Genomic DNA, 25,865 nt, shown 5'->3' with positions numbered 1-25,865 from the left:
CTCAGCCAAACCGACTTACTCAGGAACAAATAAAACCGGTGCTGCGTCCGCATCACTGCAGCCGCAGCACCAATCTGTCTGTCGATCTCCAGCTCCCTTCTCCCATCACTCGCGAATAAGACCCCGAGATACTTTAACTCCTCCACTTGGGGCAGGAACTCATCCCCGACCCAGAGTGGGCACTCCACCCTTTTCCGGCTGAGAACCATGGCCTCAGAAACATCGGAGCACGTTTGGAAATATATAGAAATACAGTGGGGCACAAAAGTATTTAGTCAGCCACCGATTGTGCAAGTTCCCCCACCTAAAATGATGACAGAGGTCAGTAATTTGCACCAGAGGTACACTTCAACTGTGAGAGACAGAATGTGAAAAAAAAAATCCATGAATCCACATGGTAGGATTTGTAAAGAATTTATTTGTAAATCAGGGTGGAAAATAAGTATTTGGTCAATAACAAAAATACAACTCAATACTTTGTAACATAACCTTTGTTGGCAATAACAGAGGTCAAACGTTTACTATAGGTCTTTACCAGGTTTGCACACACAGTAGCTGGTATTTTGGCCCATTCCTCCATGCAGATCTTCTCGAGAGCAGTGATGTTTTGGGGCTGTCGCCGAGCAACACGGACTTTCAACTCCCGCCACAGATTTTCTATGGGGTTGAGGTCTGGAGACTGGCTAGGCCACTCCAGGACTTTCAAATGCTTCTTACGGAGCCACTCCTTTGTTGCCCGGGCGGTGTGTTTTGGATCATTTCTTTACTACCACAATTCTCCAAAATCCTAGAAAACCTGTTTAATAAACGATTAGACAAATTCTTAGATAAATATAAATTACTCTCTGACAGTCAATATGGATTCAGATCAAAAAGATCAACATCTCTGGCATTAATCGAATCAATTGAGGAGATTACGAATGCTATAGATCAGAAACAGTATGCAGCTGGAGTATTTCTGGATCTCAAGAAAGCATTCGACACAATCAATCATGACATATTAATTAATAAACTGGAACGGTACGGGATCAGGGGGGTTGTACTGCAATGGGTGAAAAATTATTTAAGTGACCGGAAACAATTTGTGAAGCTGGGTGTCCATTCCTCATCATGCTTGGACATTGCTTGTGGTGTTCCACAAGGCTCTGTACTGGGTCCAAAATTATTTATTATTTATATAAATGATATTTGTAAGGCATCTGATATATTAAAATTAGTATTATTTGCAGATGACACAAATATTTTTTGTTCTGGGGGGAATCTAAAGGAGCTGCTGGATACAATTACTTCAGAAATGTGCAAAATTAAAAAATGGTTTAACAGGAACAAACTATCGCTAAATCTAAGTAAAACTAAAATTATCTTATTTGGGAATTCCCTTAGAAATGCACAAGTGCAGATTCATGTAGATGGTGTGGAAATTGAAAGAGTACTTGAACATAAGTTTCTTGGTGTGATTATAGATGATAAATTAAACTGGAAGTCTCATATAAATCATATACATAACAAAATTTCAAGAAGTGTCTCAATCTTGAGTAAAGTAAAACACATTCTGGACCACAAATCACTCCACATTCTCTATTGTTCCCTGATTGCACCGTATTTGAATTACTGTGCAGAGGTTTGGGGCAATACTTACAAATGTTCGCTATCATCAATCTTTATATTACAAAAAAGGGCCATAAGGATAATCCATAAAACTGGTTACAGAGATCATACAAATCCACTATTCTTAAAATCAAAAATTCTAAAATTCACAGATCTGGTTCATTTTCTCACAGCACAAATTATATATAAAGCAATAAATAACCTGCTTCCTGACAATATTCTAAAAATGTTTTCTTAAAGGGAACGGGGATACAATTTGAGGGGGGAATTAAATTTAAAACATCCTCGTATCCGTACATTAAAAAGTTTTTGCATCTCCGTGTGTGGAGTGAAGCTGTGGAACAGACTAAGTAAAGATATGAAGCAATGTCCAAGCATGGCGCAGTTTAAAAAGCGGTTTAAGGATATGGTTTTTACAGGGTACAGGGAAAAGGTAGAGATTTGATAGGGTGTTCTTGTCTAATATTTTCATGTGTGTGCGCATGCACGGGTTTGTTGGTATGGATATATATATATAATTGTAGGCTGTGTATCCTTGAGGTGTTAATGGGGTTATTGAAAATGTGTATATGTGCGTATGTGTGTATATACGTATGTATGGATAGATAGAAACATATATGTGTATATATATGGGCAGGGATAGCTCAGTAGGTAAAGTGGTCGCCCCATGATCGGAAGGTCGGCGGTTGGAATCCACTTAACGGCTACCCTGAGGTACCCCTGAGCAAGGTACCGTCCCTACACACTGCTCCCCGGGTGCCTGCTTAGTGGGCTGCCCACTGCTTCACTGAGTGAATGGGTCAAATGCAGAGAAAAACAAGTAATTTCCCCATGGGGATCAATAAAGTATCCATTATCATTATTATTATTATTATTATTTAAAAATAAATAAATAAATAAAATAAAAAAAATTACACATAACATATAATGTAATTGCAAGGAGGTATTTCTGTAGTCTATTGATACTAGATAGTGGAAAAGGGGTGGGATTAAATAAGCTTATGCTTCTTCCTGCTCCTTTGTGAACATGGACGTTATTTGGAGTTGTGGTTGCTCGTTTTCCTTTTGTTTGCTTTGTTCATTTGTCTCTTTTAATTCTATTTTTTTTTATACTTTTTCAACATGTTCAAAATAAAGATTCAATCAATCAATCAATCAATTGTCATGTTGGAAGACCCAGCCTCGTTTCATCTTCAAAGTTCTCACTGATGGAAGGAGGTTTTGGCTCAAAATCTCACGATACATGGCCCCATTCATTCTGTCCTTAACACGGATCAGTCGTCCTGTCCCCTTGGCAGAAAAACAGCCCCATAGCATGATGTTTCCACCCCCATGCTTCACAGTAGGTATGGTGTTCTTGGGATGCAACTCAGTATTCTTCTTCCTCCAAACACGACGAGTTGAGTTTACACCAAAAAGTTCTACTTTGGTTTCATCTGACCACATGACATTCTCCCAATCCTCTGCTGTATCATCCATGTGCTCTCTGGCAAACTTCAGACGGGCCTGGACATGCACTGGCTTCAGCAGCGGAACACGTCTGGCACTGCGGGATTTGATTCCCTGCCGTTGTAGTGTGTTACTGATGGTGACCTTTGTTACTTTGGTCCCAGCTCTCTACAGGTCATTCACCAGGTCCCCCCGTGTGGTTCTGGGATCTTTGCTCACCGTTCTCATGATCATTTTGACCCCACGGGATGAGATCTTGCGTGGAACCCCAGATCGAGGGAGATTATCAGTGGTCTTGTATGTCTTCCATTTTCTGATGATTGCTCCCACAGTTGATTTTTTCACACCAAGCTGCTTGCCTATTGTAGATTCACTCTTCCCAGTCTGGTGCAGGTCTACAATACTTTTCCTGGTGTCCTTCGAAAGCTCTTCGGTCTTGGCCATGGCGGAGTTTGGAGTCTGACTGTTTGAGGCTGTGGACAGGTGTCTTTTATACAGATGATGAGTTCAAACAGGTGCCATTCATACAGGTAACGAGTGGGGGACAGAAAAGCTTTTTACAGAAGACGTTACAGGTCTGTGAGAGCCAGAGATTTTTCTTATTTGAGGTGACCAAATACTTATTTTCCACCCTGATTTACGAATAAATTCTTTACAAATCCTACCATGTGGATTCATGGATTTTTTTTTTCACCTTCTGTCTCTCACAGTTGAAGTGTACTTCTGGTGCAAATTACTGACCTCTGTCATCATTTTAAGTGGGGGAACTTGCACAATCGGTGGCTGACTAAATACTTTTTTACCCCACTGTATATACTATCTTGATAAACCGAGCAGATATTTGAAGTTTACACAGCTACATCCTCGCCTGCAAATATCTTAAAAGTTTATTTTGTGACCCAGAAAAAGTAATATTTTTTAGCCGCGCTCCTCCGCCATTGCCGCGTTTGAGTTTTGGACGGAATGCATTCTGGGATATTTAGCTGTACCAAGTCCACACAAGTCACCACCGATGCATGCTCAATAAAATGGGCGGAGCGAGAACAAATCAGGGAATTTTTCGCGTTCTCGGCTTGATGCGTACTTCGAATTGGAACAGTACTTGGTCTCTGACTGATGACGTATCATGAGTACATGAGAACACAAGTACGCATATTGAGAAAGGCCCAATATATTTAAGTGGATAAAAGGTAACTATAGTTAGAACCACAGGACAGCTTAAAGTCAGGAGCTGGGAGTCAAATGAGGTAAAAAAAAATCTATTTGCATTTAAAACAGTCTTTGATGATAGAGGCAACCCCGTCTCCCATCCCAGACAACCTGGGCTGTTCCAGCAAAGGTGCCACTTCACCAGCGTGAAGCTGTGTCTCAGTTAGGAACATAACGTCCAGCTTATTACTTCCCCTCCTATACTGTTGCCATTGCGACGAATAAAACTGTAATGGGTGAGCATACTCCGATAACATCGGGTAAACTGGAAGAAGGCAACGCTATTTGGTGGCAGAAAAAAGGTCTAAACAGCCGTGATCGCTAGTGGCAAGGACCCGCCGCATCCAAGTTCTGACTCGCGTGTGCTTCACAGATTGCACGCCATGTATACGTCCACTTTTTCAGCGCTTCCTTTCTAAAGGATTCCAGGGTGGATCACGTTGATGCATTTTATCTGGTACCGATGCCAGAGGCGGCAGGACTCCTCCAGATCGCTCACTAACGCAGGGGAGCATCAGCAGTGAGTCACGGATATTAAGAAGCGTCTGTTGCTTATACACCAACAAGGAGTGCATTTTTAAAGCTAGCAGGTACAGCACTATGAACACAATACATAAACATTTCAGAACTAAGAGACGGCATGCTGGCGCCATCTTGACCAGGCTTAAGACAGCAGGCTAACACATATAAAAAAACAAACAAACAAATTAACCGATGCACACAGCTACAGAAATGGAAGAATCAGAAGAAAGCATGTTGCTAGGACTGATCGGAGGCAAATTTCATTTCAAAAGACTACCCGACGGAAGCCTTGAAAAAACGCTTGGTTTTGTGCAAACTGTGCAAAAAGGAGTTGGCATACCACCGAAGCACTTCAACCTTACACCGCCATCTAAATGCAAGGCAGTGAGCACAGAAACTGTGGGAGCTGTTGGCGCTAGCAGTTCGAGTACCAACAAAAGGTGTCAACAGCCCAAACATGATGAAATTACTGTTTTAAGGACCAAAATTAGTAAGTCAACACAGGACAAACTTACAAATTCTCTAGCAAAATGGATTGCTCGGGACTGTAGACTACTATCAGTGGTAGGGGGTTGGAAAATGTGCTACAGATTTAGATGAGGAAGCCCTGTGTAAAAGGGCCCTGAGTTTGTGCAGAGCAAAAGCCACCATCAGTGAGACAGACTTCCCGCTATAGTGGTGGTCCAGTTGATCAGTGAATCACCCACAGCTGTCTGTCCTGTCCTACAAGTATTCGATTAGTCCTGCCGCTTCTGTCCCATGTGAGAGACTGTTCTCACCTGCAGGTCACACAGTAACAAAAAAGAGAGCTGTGAACAGGCTAGTTTGTCTAAGTAACTGGCTGCAAGAGACAGACAGTAAATAAGAATGGAGGTAATGTGCATCCATTGTTTTTTTTTTTTTTTTACTAAAATGTTTAATAATCACACTGTTTTAGCCAAATGTACAGAATAATGTTGGCTCAGAGTTTAAAGGTGAAGCTGTTCAAATAACCTTTTATGTTTCTGCCTTATTTTTTTTAGGATGAAAAACTGCACTTTATGTTGAAATATTTATTACTATTATTTAAAGACGAATATTAAAATTTACTTAAAGTACATTAATCCTAACAATAGAAAGATACCCTGGGTATGTTGATCTCACTTTGTAGTATAGGGCCCAGAAATGTATGACGTTGACACACAGAATAGGGGTCTAGTCACACCAGCTCTTAAAAAGTGAGAAATGTTGATCAGATATTGATGAAGGGGCAAGGCAGCAACCAGCAGTTGGGGCGGAACCACATCTAATATTACTAAATCTCAAAAGCTAAAAAAAACATAACTCAAGAGGTGTTTAACTATTTTCATTTTTTTTAGCCACACTGAAATGATTCCATGTTTGTTGAAAACACATGCTTTATTTCCCATATGGATAAATGTATTGCTTATCCAATAATGCCACTACTTAGATTGACCTTTGGCCTCATAGTACTTATTTGCTGCTTTGTAGTCATTATACTTGATTAGTCAAAATGATCTGTGTTTGCATACACCTCATTTCTTCCACAGGACAACTTCTGTACTGTCCAAGCTGCTGTTTGCTTTGCCCAACTCTCCTCTGCAGTATCCAATCCAAGGTTACACAGTACAGCCCTTGTCCTCCTCTGTCATACCAGGTGAGACATGAAGAAATACATAGGTAATGAGTAATAAAAGAGATCACGCCAAATAAGGCACTGCAGCATGTCATATATTATCAAACACAATTTCAGGGTAGAGCTACCATGGTTACAGACAGGAAGGTGGATCTCGATTTTCACATGTTCAGTCACTTCCTTGATCATTTGCCTTTTTAATTTATAAGGTCAATATAACCACTGACGTATCTATTTCTTTCCATCATGGGATGCTGTCACAGTGTGGTCATTTTAATTTTAGGTTTACAGCTGCATGCAGGAAAAAGAAGCAGCTACAAGGTTAGTGTCATAAAACAGTTCAGCTTGATAGGCAAATCTCACCAAACTCTGTTAGAATAATAGAGGTGCAAGATGGGTATCAAATATTTCTCCAAAGGTAGGTCTGTATGTTTCATTTAAAAAACAGTGAACTTCAAGGCTGCCACTGTAGTATTTCTGCTTGGTGAAACTTTAAATTTCCTCAAGTATGACTACTTGGAGTACTTTTTAGTTTATTCAGATTTTTCTATTCTAGGTGGTCTTAAAAGTCTCTAAAGGTATCCTGACCACAGATATTCCACCAGCAGAGGTCACAGTCTGTCAGGGTCCTGGGACTGGGCGACCCAGGATCCCTGAGCAGTCATGTATTTTATTATTATTATTATTATTATTATTATTATTATTGTTGTTGTTGTGTATTTTGGTGTTGCTCCCCCTTCCCTGTGCTAGTGTGTATGTGTGTGTGGGTGGCTGAGCACTTGTTTATAGGCGGCGTCAGGCCTGGAGGGTGTGGCCCTGCAAGGGGACTGGCCACACCCGAAGCCACACACCTGCTGCTGATCAGGCCTCGTCGGGGGAGCTACTTAAGAGAGTCTTGGAGCTCCCACCGACGCGGGATCATTGCATGAGACTCCACGTTAGTCACCCTGTCTAAGTTTAGTCAGAAAGTGTATGCCTGCCATTCTGAGTGTCCTGACAGCTGCCGTTATTGTTTCCCGCAGGGAGAGCGTGGAAGGCACGGAGAGCAGCGAGCACCGGGGGGTGCTGACACGGGAGCAGAGAGCACACGGACTATTCACGGGAGACACGACACGGGAGTCTGGGAGAACACGGGGATTTATTGTTACGTTGTTTTCACTCTGTAAATAAACACACTGCTTGAACTTTGAGCTCCGCGCCTGGGTCCTCCTCCTTCCCCACATCCCCACGGTGTGCCATGCCGCACCGTGACAGAATGATCCCGCCACTTATGGACCCAGCGGTCTCTGAGGAGAGGCTCAGGAGGGAAATTATGGACAAAGTGTACCGCATGTGTGACTTATGGTGGGAGAAGCCAGCGGAAGGTTTGCGTCGCGCCGTGGAGAGGCGGCTGCAGGAGATGCTTTTTAAATTCCCCTGGCTGGTGGACTCCCTTAATGCGGTGGTCCTGGACTTTCTACTTTCCACCCTCCACCTCCACCTCCACTCTCCTCCTCAGGCTGCCCACCAGCTCGGACAGCTGGTGGATTCACTGCCTGAGACGCCGGCCCCGACGTCTACACGGAAGCGACGTTCGCGCCGCCAGCGTTCCTCACCGCAGCCACATCCACGGTCATCTCAAGAGCCGGCTGTGGTGAGTAGTACGGACAATTTTCCATTTCCCTCACCATCTGTGTTTGTGTCTGCAGTGGACGAGCTGACAGCGCAGGTAACATCACCTCGGTCAGAGGTCTTCACACCACTCGCTGCTTCACCATCTGCGGTTGTGGCGCTGTCGTCATCTCATCCACATGCAGTCATCCCTCAGCCATCTTCTCCACCAGCGGCAGCCTCCATTCCACTACCCACTCCAGCAGCCCTGTCCGGAGGGGGCGACCTCACACGCGTCCAACGCCTGATGGACTGGGTAACTCACACCTCCAACGCAAGGGCAAGAGTGGTGGGGTTAAATGCCATCGAGGCACTCCTGGAGGGAGACCCCTACCTCGGCCAGCTCAAGGGAGTTTCCGCCTGCCTTTGCACCCTGCGTAAAGCCCGGGGGGTAGTGCAAGCTCGGGAGACCTCAGACTTCGTCCAGCTGCAGCAGGAGCTCAGCATGCCCGAGCAGGTGCTCAGCGAGCCGGAGGAGCCCGCACCGCCAGCTGAGGAGCTCGGCGAGCCGGAGGAGCCCGCACCGCCAGCTGAGGAGCTCGGCGAGCCGGAGGAGCCCGCACCGCCAGCTGAGGAGCTCGGCGAGCCGGAGGAGCCCGCACCGCCAGCTGAGGAGCTCGGCGAGCCGGAGGAGCCCGCACCGCCAGCTGAGGAGCTCGGCGAGCCGGAGGAGCTCAGCATGCCCGAGCAGGAGCTCAGCGAGCCGGAGGAGCCCGCACCGCCAGCTGAGGAGCTCAGCGAGCCGGAGGAGCTCAGCATGCCCGAGCAGGAGCTCAGCGAGCCGGAGGAGCTCGCACCGTCAGCTGAGGCGCTCAGCGAGCCGGAGGAGCTCAGCATGCCCGAGCAGGAGCTCAGCGAGCCGGAGGAGCCCGCACCGCCAGCTGAGGAGCTCAGCGAGCCGGAGGAGCCCGCACCGCCAGCTGAGGAGCTCAGCGAGCCGGAGGAGCCCGCACCGCCAGCTGAGGAGCTCAGCGAGCCGGAGGAGCCCGCACCGCCAGCTGAGGAGCTCAGCGAGCCGGAGGAGCTCGCACCGTCAGCTGAGGAGCTCAGCGAGCCGGAGGAGCTCGCACCGTCAGCTGAGGAGCTCGGTGAGCCGGAGGAGCTCGGCATGCCCGAGCAGGAGCTCGGTGAGCCGGAGGAGCCCGCATCGCCAGCTGTGGAGCTCAGCATGCCCGAGCAGGAGCTCGGCGAGCCGGAGGAGGAGCCCGCTCTGCCAGCTGAGGAGCTCGGCGAGCCGGAGGAGGAGCTCTCGCTGCCAGCCGAGGAGGAGGAGCTCTCGCTGCCAGCCGAGGAGGAGGAGCTCTCGCTGCCAGCCGAGGAGGAGGAGCTCTCGCTGCCAGCCGAGGAGGAGGAGCTCTCGCTGCCAGCCGAGGAGGAGGAGCTCTCGCTGCCAGCCGAGGAGGAGGAGCTCTCGCTGCCAGCCGAGGAGGAGGAGCTCTCGCTGCCAGCCGAGGAGGAGGAGCTCTCGCTGCCAGCCGAGGAGGAGGAGCTCTCGCTGCCAGCCGAGGAGCAGCTCAGCGAGCCGGAGGAGCAGCTCAGCGAGCTCTCGCTGCCAGCAGCCGAGGAGGAGCTCTCGCTGCCAGCAGCCGAGGAGGAGCCGGAGCTCAGCGAGCCGCCAGCCGAGGAGCAGCTCAGCGAGCCGGAGGAGCAGCTCAGCGAGCTCTCGCTGCCAGCAGCCGAGGAGGGACCCGCTCAGCCGGAGCCGGAGATCAGCGGACCGGAGGGACCTCCACGTCTAGCGCGGCCTCCTCGCCATCTACGTCCGGTGCGTCCACGTCAGCGGTCGGCGCGTCATGGGCCTGGTGCCACGCCTCGCTGTTGCTCACCGGAGCAGCGCCGCCGCCACCGGACCCGTGGCAGGCCACCAGAACCGTTCCGCCGCCACCGGACCCGTGGCAGGCCGCTAGAGGGGCAGCGCCGCCGCCACCGGACCCGTGGCAGGCCACCGGAACCGTTCCACCGCCACCGGACCCGTGGCAGGCCGCCGGAGGAGCAGCGCCGCCGCCACCGGACCCGTGGCAGGCCACCAGAACCGTTCTGCCGCCACCGGACCCGTGGCTGGCCGCCGGAGGAGCAGCGCCGCCGCCACCGGACCCGTGGCAGGCCCCCTGAACTGTTTTGCTGCTGCTGCCAGACCCGGGGCCGTCCGCCGGAGCTGCTACGTCACCGCCGTTGGGCTCGAGGTAGGCCCCCTGAACTCTCTTGTTGTGTTGATGGGCCACCTGTGACTGTTTGTGGCGTCTTTTCGTTTTCTTTTTGCACCGCTGCGGGATGCGCGGTCTGACTCTGAGACTGTGGACTGGGTCGGTTTGTTGTTTTGTTGTTTTTGCTTGTTTTGGTTCTGGCCCTCCGTCCTGGTTCCCCCAGCCGCCCGCCCTGGGTTGGTTGTGCTTTTTTTTTTTTTTTGTTTTGGTTTTGGGGTCGTCGGGAGCCGACCCTTAGAGGGGGGGTACTGTCAGGGTCCTGGGACTGGGCGACCCAGGATCCCTGAGCAGTCATGTATTTTATTATTATTATTATTATTATTATTATTATTATTGTTGTTGTTGTGTATTTTGGTGTTGCTCCCCCTTCCCTGTGCTAGTGTGTATGTGTGTGTGGGTGGCTGAGCACTTGTTTATAGGCGGCGTCAGGCCTGGAGGGTGTGGCCCTGCAAGGGGACTGGCCACACCCGAAGCCACACACCTGCTGCTGATCAGGCCTCGTCGGGGGAGCTACTTAAGAGAGTCTTGGAGCTCCCACCGACGCGGGATCATTGCATGAGACTCCACGTTAGTCACCCTGTCTAAGTTTAGTCAGAAAGTGTATGCCTGCCATTCTGAGTGTCCTGACAGCTGCCGTTATTGTTTCCCGCAGGGAGAGCGTGGAAGGCACGGAGAGCAGCGAGCACCGGGGGGTGCTGACACGGGAGCAGAGAGCACACGGACTATTCACGGGAGACACGACACGGGAGTCTGGGAGAACACGGGGATTTATTGTTACGTTGTTTTCACTCTGTAAATAAACACACTGCTTGAACTTTGAGCTCCGCGCCTGGGTCCTCCTCCTTCCCCACATCCCCACGGTGTGCCATGCCGCACCGTGACACAGTCGAAGGTGAGATTGCACTTCTCATCAGTTTATATACAAATTGGTGACAAAAAAAGCTAGAACTCCTATACTAAACAAATCTGTTATTTTGTGGAGGTTAATTTGTTGGCTTGATTTGTGTCTGATATATATCTTAAAAGGATGGGTCACTGCAAATCAGGAATAAATATGTTCTGAGTCATTAACTTTATTGTATGGTAGAACATTTATGTCCTGAAAGTATGAATAGGGCATGGAGGGGTCACTGCATGATATGATGGGTTTGATATGTTATGACATTCACAATCAAACTTCAATCTAAAGAAGACACTGGAATGAAATGTTGTGAAATTGTGATTCACAGGTTCTGGTGAGAAAGAATTGATAATCAAGTCCAGGAGCCTGGAGCTGCTCAATGACGTGCTGGTCAAAGTGTCCTATACTAGCACAGTCTACCATATCAACACTGGAGACCTTGGTCTGCATTGTCTGGGAACTCAGAGTCTTGTCTTTTAAGCCCAAATCTTCTTTTTAGTGTACAATAAGTATTTTTTCTTTTTCTTTTTTAGTAACTTTCCAGTTTGAAAACCATGAAGCTGTGTTCGCTATTGCCATCAAGCAGCCTCATGTACCAGTCCTGTATGACATGGGGACAGGTAGGAATCTATTTTTCAAACAAGGGTATTAAAAAAGAGAGAGAGAGAAATGCAGGAAAACCATGAATTTTATGAAGGTTCTTTCACAGTATATGCCAACCCAATTTGTCTGTGAAGGTTCTCAGTCATCCAGGTCATCGTAGTCAAAGGAGCTTGCAAAGAAAAGCGTCTGGACTTCTTTAAGTTACTTGAAGACGTTTCACCTCTCATCTGAGAAGCTTCTTCAGTTCTAAGGTCAAATGGTGGAGAGTCCCAGATATAAACCTAGTGGGAGTTTCCCCCCACAGAGGGACAAAAGGACCCCCTGATGATCCTCTAATCGCCTGAGCCAAGGTGTGAAACTGGGTGTGGGTCCCAATCAACCAGAGTTTCGGGTGTGTTCATTGTGAAACCTGGCCCCACCTTATCATGCGAATTCCTGAGATCAGATGGCCCAGGATGTGAGTGGGCGTTAAGGCGTCTGGGAAGGGATCTCAAAACTGGATTATAGATGGCAGAGAGTTGGTGTCGTAAACCACCACCTCTGTTCAAAGATGGTCGCTCACAGTGGACATAGATGGCTTCTTTCACTCCTCTTTCAAACCATCTGTCCTCTCTGTCCAAAATGTGAACATTGGCATCCTCAAAGGAGTGTCCTTTATCCTTAAGATGCAGATCATCATCAATCATCTCCCAGACTACACAAGACAACAGACACCCAGGTTAGGTTTATTCTCCACCTCTCCTATGTCTCTCCCCCACCTGCAGAGTGCACTCCTGCAAGGATGGAACAACCTCCCCGCCAGTTGGAGAGCCCCCCAGTTAGGCCGATGCACAAGAGGCCCCCTGCGCCAGGGCTGAGCCCCCGTGTGTTGTACAATCTCACCAGGTCTAACCTGGGTCTCTTTCGGGTCTCCATCCATCCATCCCATCCCATAGCGGCGCTGGGTCATGGGGGCAGCAGCCTAAGCAGTGAACCCCAGACCTCCCTCTCCCTGGTCACATCCTCTAGCTTGCTAAGGGAGCGGCTAGCCACCCTTAGCAAGCTCATTTCTGTCGCTTGGATCTGCTCAACAATGTTCTCAAACGAAGTCAGCAGCGCTCCATCCGCACTATACACAGTACAGGTAGAGCACTGCCTTCCCCTCCTGAGTCGCCAGAAGGTTTGCCAGAATCTCTTCAAGACAGTCCAAAAGTCTTTTTCCATGGCCGCTCTGAACTGCTCTCACACTCAGGTTTTTTGCTTCACCCACTGCTCAAGCCGCGTTCCGCTTGGCCTTTCAGGGTCCTCCGGAGTCCCACAGGCTAACCAAGCCCGACACAACTCATTCTTCAGCCTGGTGGTTCCCTTCACCTCTGGTGTCCACCATTTGGTTCGGGGGTTACCACAACAACATGCAACAACGACCTTGCTGCAGCACTTCAGTGTAGTGGCTTCAGCAATGAAAAGTTTGGTGTTCAATTTGCACAGTTTGCACAAAACTCATTCTACTCTGTAGCAGATGATCTGTCTTATTTTCTTGAAACATTTCTTTCCTTCTGTCTGTCAGATATCAGCTCTCAAGTTACCATCGCCACAAAGACCTTCCTGCGGTACGAACAGCTGAAGGTCTTGTTGGACAGTATCCGAAAATTCTATAGCACCATAAAAGTTATTGTTGCAGATGACAACTTTGAACCAGAGCACATTACCGGAGAAAACATCCAACATTACATCATGCCTCCAGCACAGGTATGCATAGACATTTAGAACTTAAGATTGTGTGTTTTGTGGGGTTTTTTTATTCACACTCAGTTTTATCAGACATCTTGGACAGAGCAGTATAATTATTGAAGGATTTATTAAAAAATATAGGATTTTATGCTTTTTTCTTTTCTAGAATTAGACTTTAAATCACTCATCCCCTAAATATAAGAAGAGTGGAGAGGAAATGCTCAGTGCATCACATGAAATCCTCCAGTAGTCTGAGGGTAGTGAAGTGTGCCTTCATCCAGCCCTACGAGTAAGCTTTTAGAAGAAACGTTTTGCAGCTTTTAAGATTAGACTCCAGAGTTTTGGATTAGTGATTTTAGAAACTTTCAGAACAATCTGATAATATTGAATTACAATAGTCCAGTCTAGAAGTAATGCATGTCACAAGTGACTACTTACAGCTCAGAGGGTAAAGGACCATTAAAACAGACTGTAAAAGATGTTTTCATCCTCAGGGCTGGTTTGCAGGCAGAAATCTGGCTGTTTCCCAGGTAACCACCAAGTACTTCCTGTGGGTGGATGATGACTTCTTGTTTACAGAGAAGACAAAGATAGAGAAGCTTGTGGAGGTGATGGAGGCGGTCCCTGAACTGGATGTGGTGAGAATGAAATAGCTCATGTTATCTGATTATGTTTTCTTCTTTAAATAGAACACTAACTGATCTATGTACATAAAATATATATATCCATTTCTGTTAACAGTTGTAAGCCCCCCCCTCAAATTTGCTGATCATTTTCATCACTAATGTGATCTAGGTTCCTGCAGAATTCTGCGTTTTTGTCAGATTTTTTTTTTCTTCTTTAGCTAAATCAGATGTTTAGTTCCATCATCTGATCTGTCTGCTAAACCGCTCATCTTCTTTGCTCTCTTTTTATGCTCAATAAAAGAAGGATTTAGCAAGTGGAACCTCAAAATTTAGGAAAGATGAGGATCTTCTGATTTAATCAAAAACTTGTTATTTATGTAGCCATTTTAAACAGAGGCAGCTACTTACGTAAACACACCACTACATCATCCAGTAAGTGCTAAAGTCTTCTCTGTAAATTCCCCAGTTGTACATTGGAATTTTTTATGGTTTTATTTTCTAACTGGTGATGTACACAGCTGTAAAACGTTATAAGTTGTGTCAGAAAAGCAAAGAACAATTTCACTGAAGAGCTCTGCCCGTTGTCAACCTGAATTTGTAAATGCGGTTGTGGGTCCTCTGTGTGATTCATCAGCAACAACAGAAGGAAACTATTTCCATTACACTGATCCATCACATCATAGAGCCAATGGAATGCAATGTCTTCCACTTAGCAGAGAATCTTATTTTCTTTCAAGATACAGCTGTAGGAAACTTAAATAAAAACCTTTTATTTAGTAGAATATGCTAAATTCACAATCTGAAGGCCAACTCTACCAGAGAACGTCAGGAGAAGTTTAAACGATCAGCTCAGTACTTTCAATAAGTGCTTCAGGATCGAAATCCTCTCTTTTTACATTTAAAAAATATATATCTGTACTTTCCCAACCAGATTTTTGGAAATAGAAAGTCAGTTTTCTGTATTGAAGTGTATTTGTGATTAGTCACAAAAACACATAGCCCAAGAAGAAAAAATGTTCCCCCAAAGGTTCTTTAAACTCTGAAACAACTTGAAACTAAGATAAAGAATAAAAACAGCGAGGGATCATCATCATCATCATCAACAACTTTATTTATAAAGCACTTTAAAACAACCGCAGCTGACACAAAGTGCTGTACACTGGAACTGTAAAATAAAATTACATGAGATATAAGTAAAAACCAAATAAAAGAAGAGTGAAATCATTAATTAAATAACTACTTCAATTAAAAGAGAAACTAAGTCTCACTGAGGTTAAAAGCCAAGGAATAAAAGTGGGTTTTAAGACGTGATTTAAAAGTGGACAGTGAAGGGGCCTCTCTAATGTGCAAGGGCAAATTATTCCATAATTTTGGAGCCACAATAGAGAAGGTCCTGTCCCCTCTGAGTTTCCTCCTGGATCTCGGTACCTCCAGGAGCAGCTGGTCACCTGACCTGAGAGACCGACAGGTAGGGATGGGTATCGTTTAGGTTTTATCCGATACCGGTGCCAAATCGGTACTTTTGAAACGGTGCCGGTGCTTAAACGGTGCTCAAACCGGTGCTTAAAGAATGGAGAACACAAAATTGGTCCAAAAACCTCTCATGTTGTTTTTTTGTAAAAAGATAACAATGTTAGCCTTTTCTGCAGCTATGGGGCATATATGGTATCACTCTTGGCTGGAAGCAGTGCTTAAACAATGGAAAAAACACAAACTTTGTCCAAAAACCTCTCATGTTTAACTGTTTCCCACTTTTTCTTTGGTCATTTTAGCCTTTTTGGCCAGGGTGAAGGGAGTATCTGCCATCAAACAAGAGGACAGCCGCATGTAGCTATGATGATGTTTGCTAGTTCACCTTACATGCATTAATGTAATAACGTGGTTAGCCTACTCAATGTAAATTACACACAAACAACATTAAGCTACTCACGCAGAGAAGAACGGCTGCTGCTGCATCATCATCCTCATCATTTCTGCTACACTGGCAGGGCTAGGGGCCAGGACTCTACTCTTCGGGTTTTTGGGGGATGTTGCATAACAGGCACCACACCCGCAGTAGATGTGCTCGGTGTGAGGTCTTGCAGCAAGCTATCAAATACGGCGCATTTCTGGGCTTTTAAAAAAAACGCTATGCGTCGCCAGGTGTTTCATCGGATTCTTGGTGTTACCTCCTTTGACAGTATCACAGTATCAGCTTAAAGCACTTGTTGCAGGCTGCTGAGTTTGCATATTTTGCTGTGAAGTACAGCCAGACTTTTGACCGCTTTGCCTTGGGCATTTTAATCTGTAGCTCTGCTCTAAAAGAACGTACGTACCTGGACCCGCCTACTATCCTCGGAAACGTAAAATGATTGGCTAGAATCTACAGGGAGTGCAGAATTATTAGGCAAATGAGTATTTTGTCCACATCATCCTCTTCATGCATGTTGTCTTACTCCAAGCTGTATAGGCTCGAAAGCCTACTACCAATTAAGCATATTAGGTGATGTGCATCTCTGTAATGAGAAGGGGTGTGGTCTAATGACACCAACACCCTATATCAGGTGTGCATAATTATTAGGCAACGTCCTTTCCTTTGGCAAAATGGGTCAAAAGAAGGACTTGACAGGCTCAGAAAAGTCAAAAATAGTGAGATATCTTGCAGAGGGATGCAGCAGTCTCAAAATTGCAAAGCTTCTGAAGCGTGATCATCGAACAATCAAGCGTTTCATTCAAAATAGTCAACAGGGTCGCAAGAAGCGTGTGGAAAAACCAAGGCGCAAAATAACTGCCCATGAACTGAGAAAAGTCAAGCGTGCAGCTGCCAAGATGCCACTTGCCACCAGTTTGGCTATATTTCAGAGCTGCAACATCACTGGAATGCCCAAAAGCACAAGGTGTGCAATACTCAGAGACATGGCCAAGGTAAGAAAGGCTGAAAGACGACCACCACTGAACAAGACACACAAGCTGAAACGTCAAGACTGGGCCAAGAAATATCTCAAGACTGGTTTTTCTAAGGTTTTATGGACTGATGAAATGAGAGTGAGTCTTGATGGGCCAGATGGATGGGCCCGTGGCTGGATTGGTAAAGGGCAGAGAGCTCCAGTCCCACTCAGACGCCAGCAAGGTGGAGGTGGAGTACTGGTTTGGGCTGGTATCATCAAAGATGAGCTTGTGGGGCCTTTTCGGGTTGAGGATGGAGTCAAGCTCAACTCCCAGTCCTACTGCCAGTTTCTGGAAGACACCTCCTTCAAGCAGTGGTACAGGAAGAAGTCTGCATCCTTCAAGAAAAACATGATTTCCATGCAGGACAATGCTCCATCACACGCGTCCAAGTACTCCACAGCGTGGCTGGCAAGAAAGGGTATAAAAGAAGAAAAACTAATGACATGGCCTCCTTGTTCACCTGATCTGAACCCCATTGAGAACCTGTGGTCCATCATCAAATGTGAGATTTACAAGGAGGGAAAACAGTACACCTCTCTGAACAGTGTCTGGGAGGCTGTGGTTGCTGCTGCACGCAATGTTGATGGTGAACAGATCAAAACACTGACAGAATCCATGGATGGCAGGCTTTTGAGTGTCCTTGCAAAGAAAGGTGGCTATATTGGTCGCTGATTTGTTTTTGTTTTGTTTTTTGTTAATGGAAAATTGTATTTAGTAGTCAGTATAATCTTTTAGTGATATAAGTTTGCATATGGTAGAATACTGCATGTAGTTATTTGTATTAGGAAATATTCAACCATGTATACTTAGAGGCATATAATCAATTGTGTGTGATCTCTAACAGGCTGCAGGCTTGGTGTGCACTCCAGGAATGCACCCCCACGTCCTGGGAGCATGAGAGTTCGTACCTTGTTTTATTGTTTTACGGTAGGATTAACGTAGCTATGTCTGTTTTAGTTTAAGTGCTTCTTTACATATGGATGAACTGCTGGACTTCCTCACCATGTTATTTAGGGTGAGGGGGAGACTACCCTTTCCTGACCAAGGACGTACCTTTTGTGCTTTCATGACCCTTTGATCAGCAGGACACACACACACACACACACACACACACACACACACACACTGAAGTATAAATAAAGACGGGGCAGTGCTCAGCGCGAGTCTCAGTCTGGAGGCTGCCCTTGCTAGCAAGAAGTTCTGTGTGTTTCTCTTCTCTGAGTCTTTACTGAAGAAGTGTTTTAGAATATTTTCCCTAACATTTTTGAATGTCAGAAATGTATATTTGTGAATGTGGAGATGTTATATTGGTGTCACTGGTAAAAATAAATGACTGAAATGGGTATATATTTGTTTTTTGTTAAGTTGCCTAATAATTATGCACAGTAATAGTCACCTGCACACACAGATATCCCCCTAAAATAGCTAAAACTAAAAACAAACTAAAAACTACTTCCAAAAACATTCAGCTTTGATATTAATGAGTTTTTTGGGTTCATTGAGAACATGGTTGTTGTTCAATAATAAAATTATTCCTCAAAAATACAACTTGCCTAATAATTCTGCACTCCCTGTAAAGCGTATCACAGCTCAGGAAAAAAAAGCACCGAAATAAAGCACCGAAATGTGCGCTGCTTTTCGGTCTGGTTACTACCGTTTATGATGGCACCGGATACCGGTACCCATCCCTACCGACAGGGTGTGTGGAGATGAAGAAGCTCAGAGAGGTAAGGCGGGGCAAGACTGTGAAGGCATTTAAAAACAAATATAAGAATTTTAAAATTAACTCTAAAAGACACAGGCAGCCAGTGCAGAGAGGCTAGCACAGGGGTTATATGCTCTCTTTTTTGAGTTCCTGTTAGGAGTCGTGCAGCCGCATTTTGAACCAGCTGCAGACGTGAGAGCAATGACTGACTGACCCCAACATAAAGTGAGTTACAGTACTATTTTCAAAAGTAATTAGTTACTTAGTTAGTTTTTAAAAGCGTGATACACAACCTGAATAAAGCAATAGACCTTTCAGACCAATTCTATTTTTTCTGCATAATCCATCATATAAAATGTCATGAAATGAAAAATGATCTTTTTAAAAATTGTTTCATTAGTTTTAATCTTTCATCTCTAATCTCTTTAATATACAAGTAAAACACAGCAGAAAATAAATAAAATTAAAGACTCAGCAGCACTGAGTCCTGTCGCTCTTAAATCTATTTTAACCTGTTTAGCAGGAGTGGGGCTGGTTGAGGGTTTGCCCGTTGTCGCAGCAGTCATGTCAGTGGGGTGGTCCGGGGATTTCTCTGTGAATGTCACATTCCTGCGGCAGCGTGCTCAGTGTTTGACAGATTTGAAGTTAAATTTTTCTCTGTAGAAAGAACGTTTCTTCCGACGCAGAGTAACAGCGGACGCTAATGGTTTTGTCACTTTTTACAGAATCAAACTCAAAGTAATGTCAGTACTTCCACACTTTAAACCCTGCATGGTCGTACTCTCCCCCGCACTCCATATTGTTCATTGTTAATCTGCACACGTCTGTTGCTTCCACGGACATGCATGCTCTTACGTCATTGTCATGAGACACTCTCACAAACAAAATCACAGTTTAGTAACGCAATAACGTGTTAATGACTTTTTTTGCAATAGTAATCCCTTACTTTACTCATTACTTGAAAAAAAGTAATCGGATTGGAGTAACATGTTACTGCCCATCTCTGTTCATGACAATATTTATAGCTCACTCTTCGGTTTCTCTTCTTTTTAGGTTGGTGGGTCAGTAAAAGAGAATCAGTTTTATTTCTCTCTTATCTATGAAGAAGGAGAAGAAACTGAAGGTGGCTGCTTATACAGGAAGTCTAATAAGAAATTACATTCAGTTCCTGGTTACCCACAATGCTTTTTGGCCAGTGGAGTGGTCAACTTCTTCCTGGCCCGTACAGATGCTGTACAGAGGGTGGGTTTTGACCCTAAGCTACAGCGGATAGCACATTCAGGTAGGTCCAGATCTCAGTTTGGTTTAAAAGTGACAATAAGGGGGGGCTTCCAGTTTTGCTGAGCTATGATAACAAAATGTTTTATTTTAAAATACTTGTTGTCTTTTTTAATCTAGAGTTCTTTATGGATGGCCTGGGCTATTTACTTGTTGCCACTTGTGGTGATGTATCCATTGACCATCAACATGTAGCCAGAAGTGCTCGTTATCGCAAGTTCAGAAATCCTAGAAAGGAAGACTCAGAATTCAAATTGCAGCTTCATTTCTTCAAAAACCACCTCAAGTGCATCAAATATGGATAGAAGACCTTAAGAGAACATCGGTGAACTGGTTGTAGTTATATACTGCACTTTATTTTACTCAGAGCAATGCTTTCATAGATATTGCTTTGCCTGTAATTGTTAATGTTTCTCATAATACATTCTACTATACTGTATGCTATAATAAGAAGAATTCAAATTGGATATTTCCAAATATTCCGAATAAAACCAAATTCAATAAATGTTATGTTGTTGATGAAATAAGGACTTTGAAGTTTGGAAGTCACCATAGCATTTATGCTAGAACAAGTTATTGGTTACTCATTAAGTTATCGTTATAGTGAGTTATAGTTGTTGAGAAGTTATTGTTATAAAGTTACTGGTCACTTTCAGCAACAGGTAAAAACATTAGAGAAGAAAATTAGGGGCTATAATTAATTTTCATAAGTTTTTAGTGAAAAATCTGTGCATCTCAACTGTTTTTTTTGTACAATAACCTTTACATTAAACTACATAAAACATAAAAAAATTAAATAATATTAACGCCATGCAAAATGTATTTTCACATTATGAATGTGTTCCAGCTTATAGACCCTCATAGTGTGTCTTTGGGGAATCTTACAGTGGAGATTAATAAAATGAAGCCCTTTTCATGTGCACTGAATATACTGCCAGTGAGATTTCTAAATGAAGTTCGTGTATCTGTATAATTCTTCAAATAATTGTAACCTCTTCTGAGAAAAACCTCTCTTAAGTCCTTGGAAAATTTCACAGTTTTAGAGATTCCAAACTTCTCGTACGCTTTAAGAATGTAATAATTAGCTGTATATATAGAACACCTGGCTCTAGTATTCAAGTATTTAATGACTTCATAGAGGAAATGTTCTCTAAAACAAATCAAAAAGTTGTGTTTATCTGTGGTGATTTTAATATTGACCTGTTGAATCCGAAAAAGCATAAAATGACTGACGAATTCCTAAACACTATGTACAGTTTGAGTTTACATCCTAAAATAACCAGGCCTAGCAGAATTACACCATATTGTGCCACCTTACTTGACAATATTTTCACTAACAATATGGAAAACATCATTGTGAGCGGAATATTAATTAATGACATCAGTGATCACCTACCAGTTTTTGCAGTTCATGACACTAATTATAAAAAAAATCAGCATGAAGAACAACTGAGATACAGACGTGTAAGGACAAAAGAAACTATGAATGCATTTAAGAACGATCTATTAAATCAGGACTGGGACAATGTGTACAAAGAAACTGATATTGATATTGCATATGACATATTTTTAAGAATATTCATGGAGTTGTACGATAAAAACTGTCCAACAATAAAATACAACAGAAAGCACAAATATTCAGATAGACCATGGATCACTAAGGGTTTACAAAATGCATGTAAAAAGAAAAATACAATAAAATACAATAAAACAAAGAACAAACAAACGGTATATATTAAAAAAATATGAACACAACTGGCCTGGTAAAGGCTTTGATCTGACTTCACTGGAGAGTTTTGGAAAAGGAGGGCATACCTTTTGAACTTTTGACTGTAATTTTACAACTTTATGTTTACTGATAAACATTTAGCTGCTTTAGGTACATAAATGTAATAGATTTTACAAAGGAATGATGGGAACATTTATGTTTTTTCCATTATCTGCTATAGAAATATAAAAAATATAGAAAGGAGAAAAAAGTTTTGTCTGAATAAAAAAAAAACCTATGATACTTTTCATTTTATATTTACAGGATAGTGTGGAACTGTTCACATACATATATATATGTATATATATATATGTATGTATATGTATATATATATATATATATATATATATATATATGTATGTATGTATGTATGTATATATGTATGTATGTATATATGCATGTATATATATATATATATATATATATATATATATATATATATATATATATATATATATATATATATATATATATCAGGAAGGAAAAGGCCTGCGGGAATGGAAATGGAATTTTAATCTAAAGCCAAAATCTCAATCATATATATATATATATATATATATATATATATATATATATATATATATATATATATATATATATATATATATATCCACAACCTTGATTGAGATTTTGGCTTTAGATTAAAATTCCATTTCCATTCCCGCAGGCCTTTTCCTTCTGTTGCTGTGGCTGGATGTTGATGTAAAGTTCTTTGATTTCCTTCCTGATGGTACGAAGTCCCACAGGATCTTAGCTCGGTCATTCTCCACCACCCTTGGGGGCATCTCCCATTTTGACCTCGGGACTTCCAGGTTATACTCCGCACAGATGTTCCTGTACACTATGCCGGCCACTTGGTTATGGCGTTCCATGTATGCCTTGCCTGCTAGCATCTTGCACCCTGCTGTTATGTGCTGGATTGTCTCTGGGGCATCTTTACACAGCCTGCACCTGGGGTCTTGCCTGGTGTGATAGACCCCAGCCTCTATGGATCTTGTACTCTGTGCTGCCATGATTAGTGCCTCTGTGCTGTCTTTCAGTCCAGCTTTGTCCAGCCACTGGTAGGATTTCTGGATATCAGCCACCTCCTCTATCTGCCGGTGGTACATACCGTGCAGGGGCCTGTCCTTCCATGATGGTTCCTCGTTTCCCTCCTCTTTCTTGGGTTTCTGCTGCCTGAGGTATTCACTGAGCACTCGGTCAGTTGGGGCCATCTTCCCAATGTATTCTTGGATGTTCGTTGTCTCATCCTGGACTGTGGTGCTGACACTCACCAGTCCCCGGCCCCCTTCCTTCCGCTTAGCGTACAGCCTCAGGGTGCTGGACTTGGGGTGAAACCCTCCATGCATGGTAAGGAGCTTTCTTGTCTTTATGTCAGTGGCTTCTATCTCCTCCTTTGGCCAGCCTATTACCCCAGCAGGGTACCTGATCACGGGCAGGGCGTACGTGTTGATGGCCCGGATCTTGTTCTTACCATTCAGCTGACTCCTCAGGACTTGCCTGACCCTCTGCAGGTACTTGGTGGTTGCAGCCTTTCTAGCGGCCTCTTCATGGTTCCCATTTGCCTGCGGGATCCCCAGGTACTTGTAACTGTCCTCTATGTCTGCAATGTTGCCTTCTGGTAGTTCAATCCCCTCAGTTCTGACTACCTTCCCTCTCTTTGATACCATCCGACTACACTTCTCCAGTCCGAACGACATTCCAATGTCATTGCTGTATAGCCTGGTAGTGTGGATCAGTGAATCGATGTCTCGTTCACTCTTGGCATACAGCTTGATGTCATCCATGTACAGGAGGTGGCTGACAACTGCTCCGTTCCGTAGTCGGTATCCGTAGCCAGTCTTGTTAATGATCTCACTGAGGGGGTTCAGGCCTATGCAGAACAGCAGTGGGGACAGAGCATCTCCTTGGTAGATCCCGCACTTGATGGTGACTTGTGCTATGGGCTTGGAGTTGGCCTCTAGTGTTGTACGCCACATCCCCATTGAGTTCCTGATGAAGGCTCTTAGGGTCCCATTGATCTTGTACAATTCTAGGCATTCCAGTATCCAGCTGTGGGGCATTGAATCATAGGCCTTCTTGTAATCAATCCAGGCAGTGCACAGGTTGGTCAGTCTGGTCTTGCAGTCTCGGCTGATTGTTCTGTCTACCAGTAGCTGGTGTTTTGCGCCTCTGGTATTCTTGCCAATTCCTTTCTGTGTCCCGCTCATGTATTGACCCATGTGCCTGTTCATCTTAGCCGATATGATGCCTGACAGGAGCTTCCATGTAGTACTGAGGCAGGTTATTGGTCGGTAGTTGGAGGGGACCGGTCCCTTCTTGGGGTCCTTGGGGATCAGGACCGTCCGGCCTTCGGTTAGCCATTCCGGGTGTCTCTCGTTAACTAGCAGCTGGTTCATTTGTGCTGCCAGACGCTCGTGGAGTGCAGTCAGCTTCTTCAGCCAGTAGGCGTGAACCATGTCGGGCCCTGGTGCTGTCCAACTCTTCATACTGGAGACCCTTTCTTGGATATCTGCCACTGTGATGGTTACTGGACCCTGTTCAGGGAGGTCGCTGTGGTCTGCCCTCAGATCCTCTAGCCACTGAGCATTGCCGTTATGGGTTGCGTCCTTCTCCCATATGCTCTTCCAGTATTGCTCCGTCTCCAGCCTTGGTGGTGCTGTTCTCTTATTGTTCCCTTGCCACTGAGAGTATACCTTTGCTGGTTCTGTGGAGAACAGCTGGTTTATTCTCCTGCCTTCTATCTCTCTGGTGTACCTCCTCAAGCGGCTGGCCAAGGCTGTGAGTCTTTGCTTGGCAGTTTCCAAGGCCTCAGGTATGGACAGCTTGCTGTATTTCTTAGGCACCTTATTTGTCGCACCTTGCTGCAACTCCGTTAGTTGGCTAACCTCCCTCCGTGCTACTTTGATCTTGCCCTCTAGCCTCCTTCTCCATGGAGGGTACTGCCCCTTGTCGCTGTTCAACTTGTAGCCAAGCATCTCACTGATCACTGCTGCCGTATTGTAGATCAGCTTGTTAGTGTCGGTAATCGTGGTTGTAGGTATTGCCCGTAGTGCTGCATTAACATCATCTAGCAGACCTTCTGAGGGTACTTCACGTAATCTTGGTAACCAGCTACGGGGGATCCAGGTTTCAAGCTTGGCCATGATCCTATTTTTCAGGTCAGTTCCTCTCGCACTCAACGATCCTTCTCCTATCGCACTTGGGGCTATGTACCCAATCTCGGGTGGGGGTGATGATATCCCCCCTGACCTGGCGTCCTGACTCCTCCTTGCCGTAGCATTTGTGTTGTACCTCGTCAATCTCTAGCTGTGAGAGCAGTCCCTTCTTTCGAATGTTGGAACACTGAGCTACTAGTTGTTTCGCCGTCATTGTGGATGTTGGGTATCGAAGAATCCATAGGTCCCTCATCCTATTCATGTAGCCCCTTCCGCCGGGGTTACTTGCGTAGTAGCATTCCAACAACGCCCTGTTTTCGTCTCTTGCCCACCGATGCCTTCTTGTTCCAGTAGCCCACTTTTCGCCAGGGTGCCCTGGTTCCTCAACTCCTGACGCGGACCTTGTTGATCCGCGCGACGTCCGAGCCGGCATGCCTTCATATTTATTTGTCTCGCTCATGTCTGCGGTAGGCTCGCTTAGCATAGGGGGTCTAGCCTTAGGACCCTTACTGGATACAGACGCCCCAGGCAGGAATCGAACTTGTGATCCTCTGTTCCAAAGGCGTGTAGACTATATATATATATATGTGTATATTTATATATATATATGTGTGTATATGTATATATATATATATATGTATGTATATATATATATATCTATATGTGTATATGTGTGCGTGTATATATATATATATATATATATATATATATATATATATATATATATATATATCTATATATATATGTGTGTGTATGTGTGCGTGTATATATATATATATATATATATGTATGTGTGTATGTGTGTGTATATATATATATGTATGTGTGTATGTGTGTGTGTATATATATATATATGTATGTGTGTATGTGTGTGTGTATATATATGTGTGTGTATATATATATGTGTGTG

At 44.6% G+C, this 25,865-nt stretch overlaps 1 protein-coding gene across 1 annotated transcript; it reads left to right on the top strand.

Annotated features, from left to right (window-relative positions):
• The first annotated feature begins 7,050 nt into the window (after window positions 1-7,050).
• On the top strand, window positions 7,051-11,098 carry LOC145428487 (uncharacterized). Its single transcript, XM_080300696.1, has 5 exons — window positions 7,051-7,361; window positions 7,447-9,413; window positions 9,474-10,257; window positions 10,659-10,845; window positions 10,931-11,098. Exons 2-4 carry the CDS (start codon window positions 7,662-7,664, stop codon window positions 10,835-10,837), a joined length of 2,715 nt encoding a protein of 904 aa, XP_080156822.1. The 5' UTR covers window positions 7,051-7,361; window positions 7,447-7,661; the 3' UTR covers window positions 10,838-10,845; window positions 10,931-11,098.
• Window positions 11,099-25,865: the final 14,767 nt, after the last annotated feature.

The sequence above is a fragment of the Astatotilapia calliptera genome, chromosome 4 (assembly GCF_964374335.1).
Source record: "Astatotilapia calliptera chromosome 4, fAstCal68.1, whole genome shotgun sequence".
In the NCBI taxonomy this organism is placed as follows: domain Eukaryota; kingdom Metazoa; phylum Chordata; class Actinopteri; order Cichliformes; family Cichlidae; genus Astatotilapia; species Astatotilapia calliptera.
The sequence above is the reverse complement of the archived record's forward strand: the minus strand, read 5'-3'. Positions and strand labels throughout refer to the sequence as shown.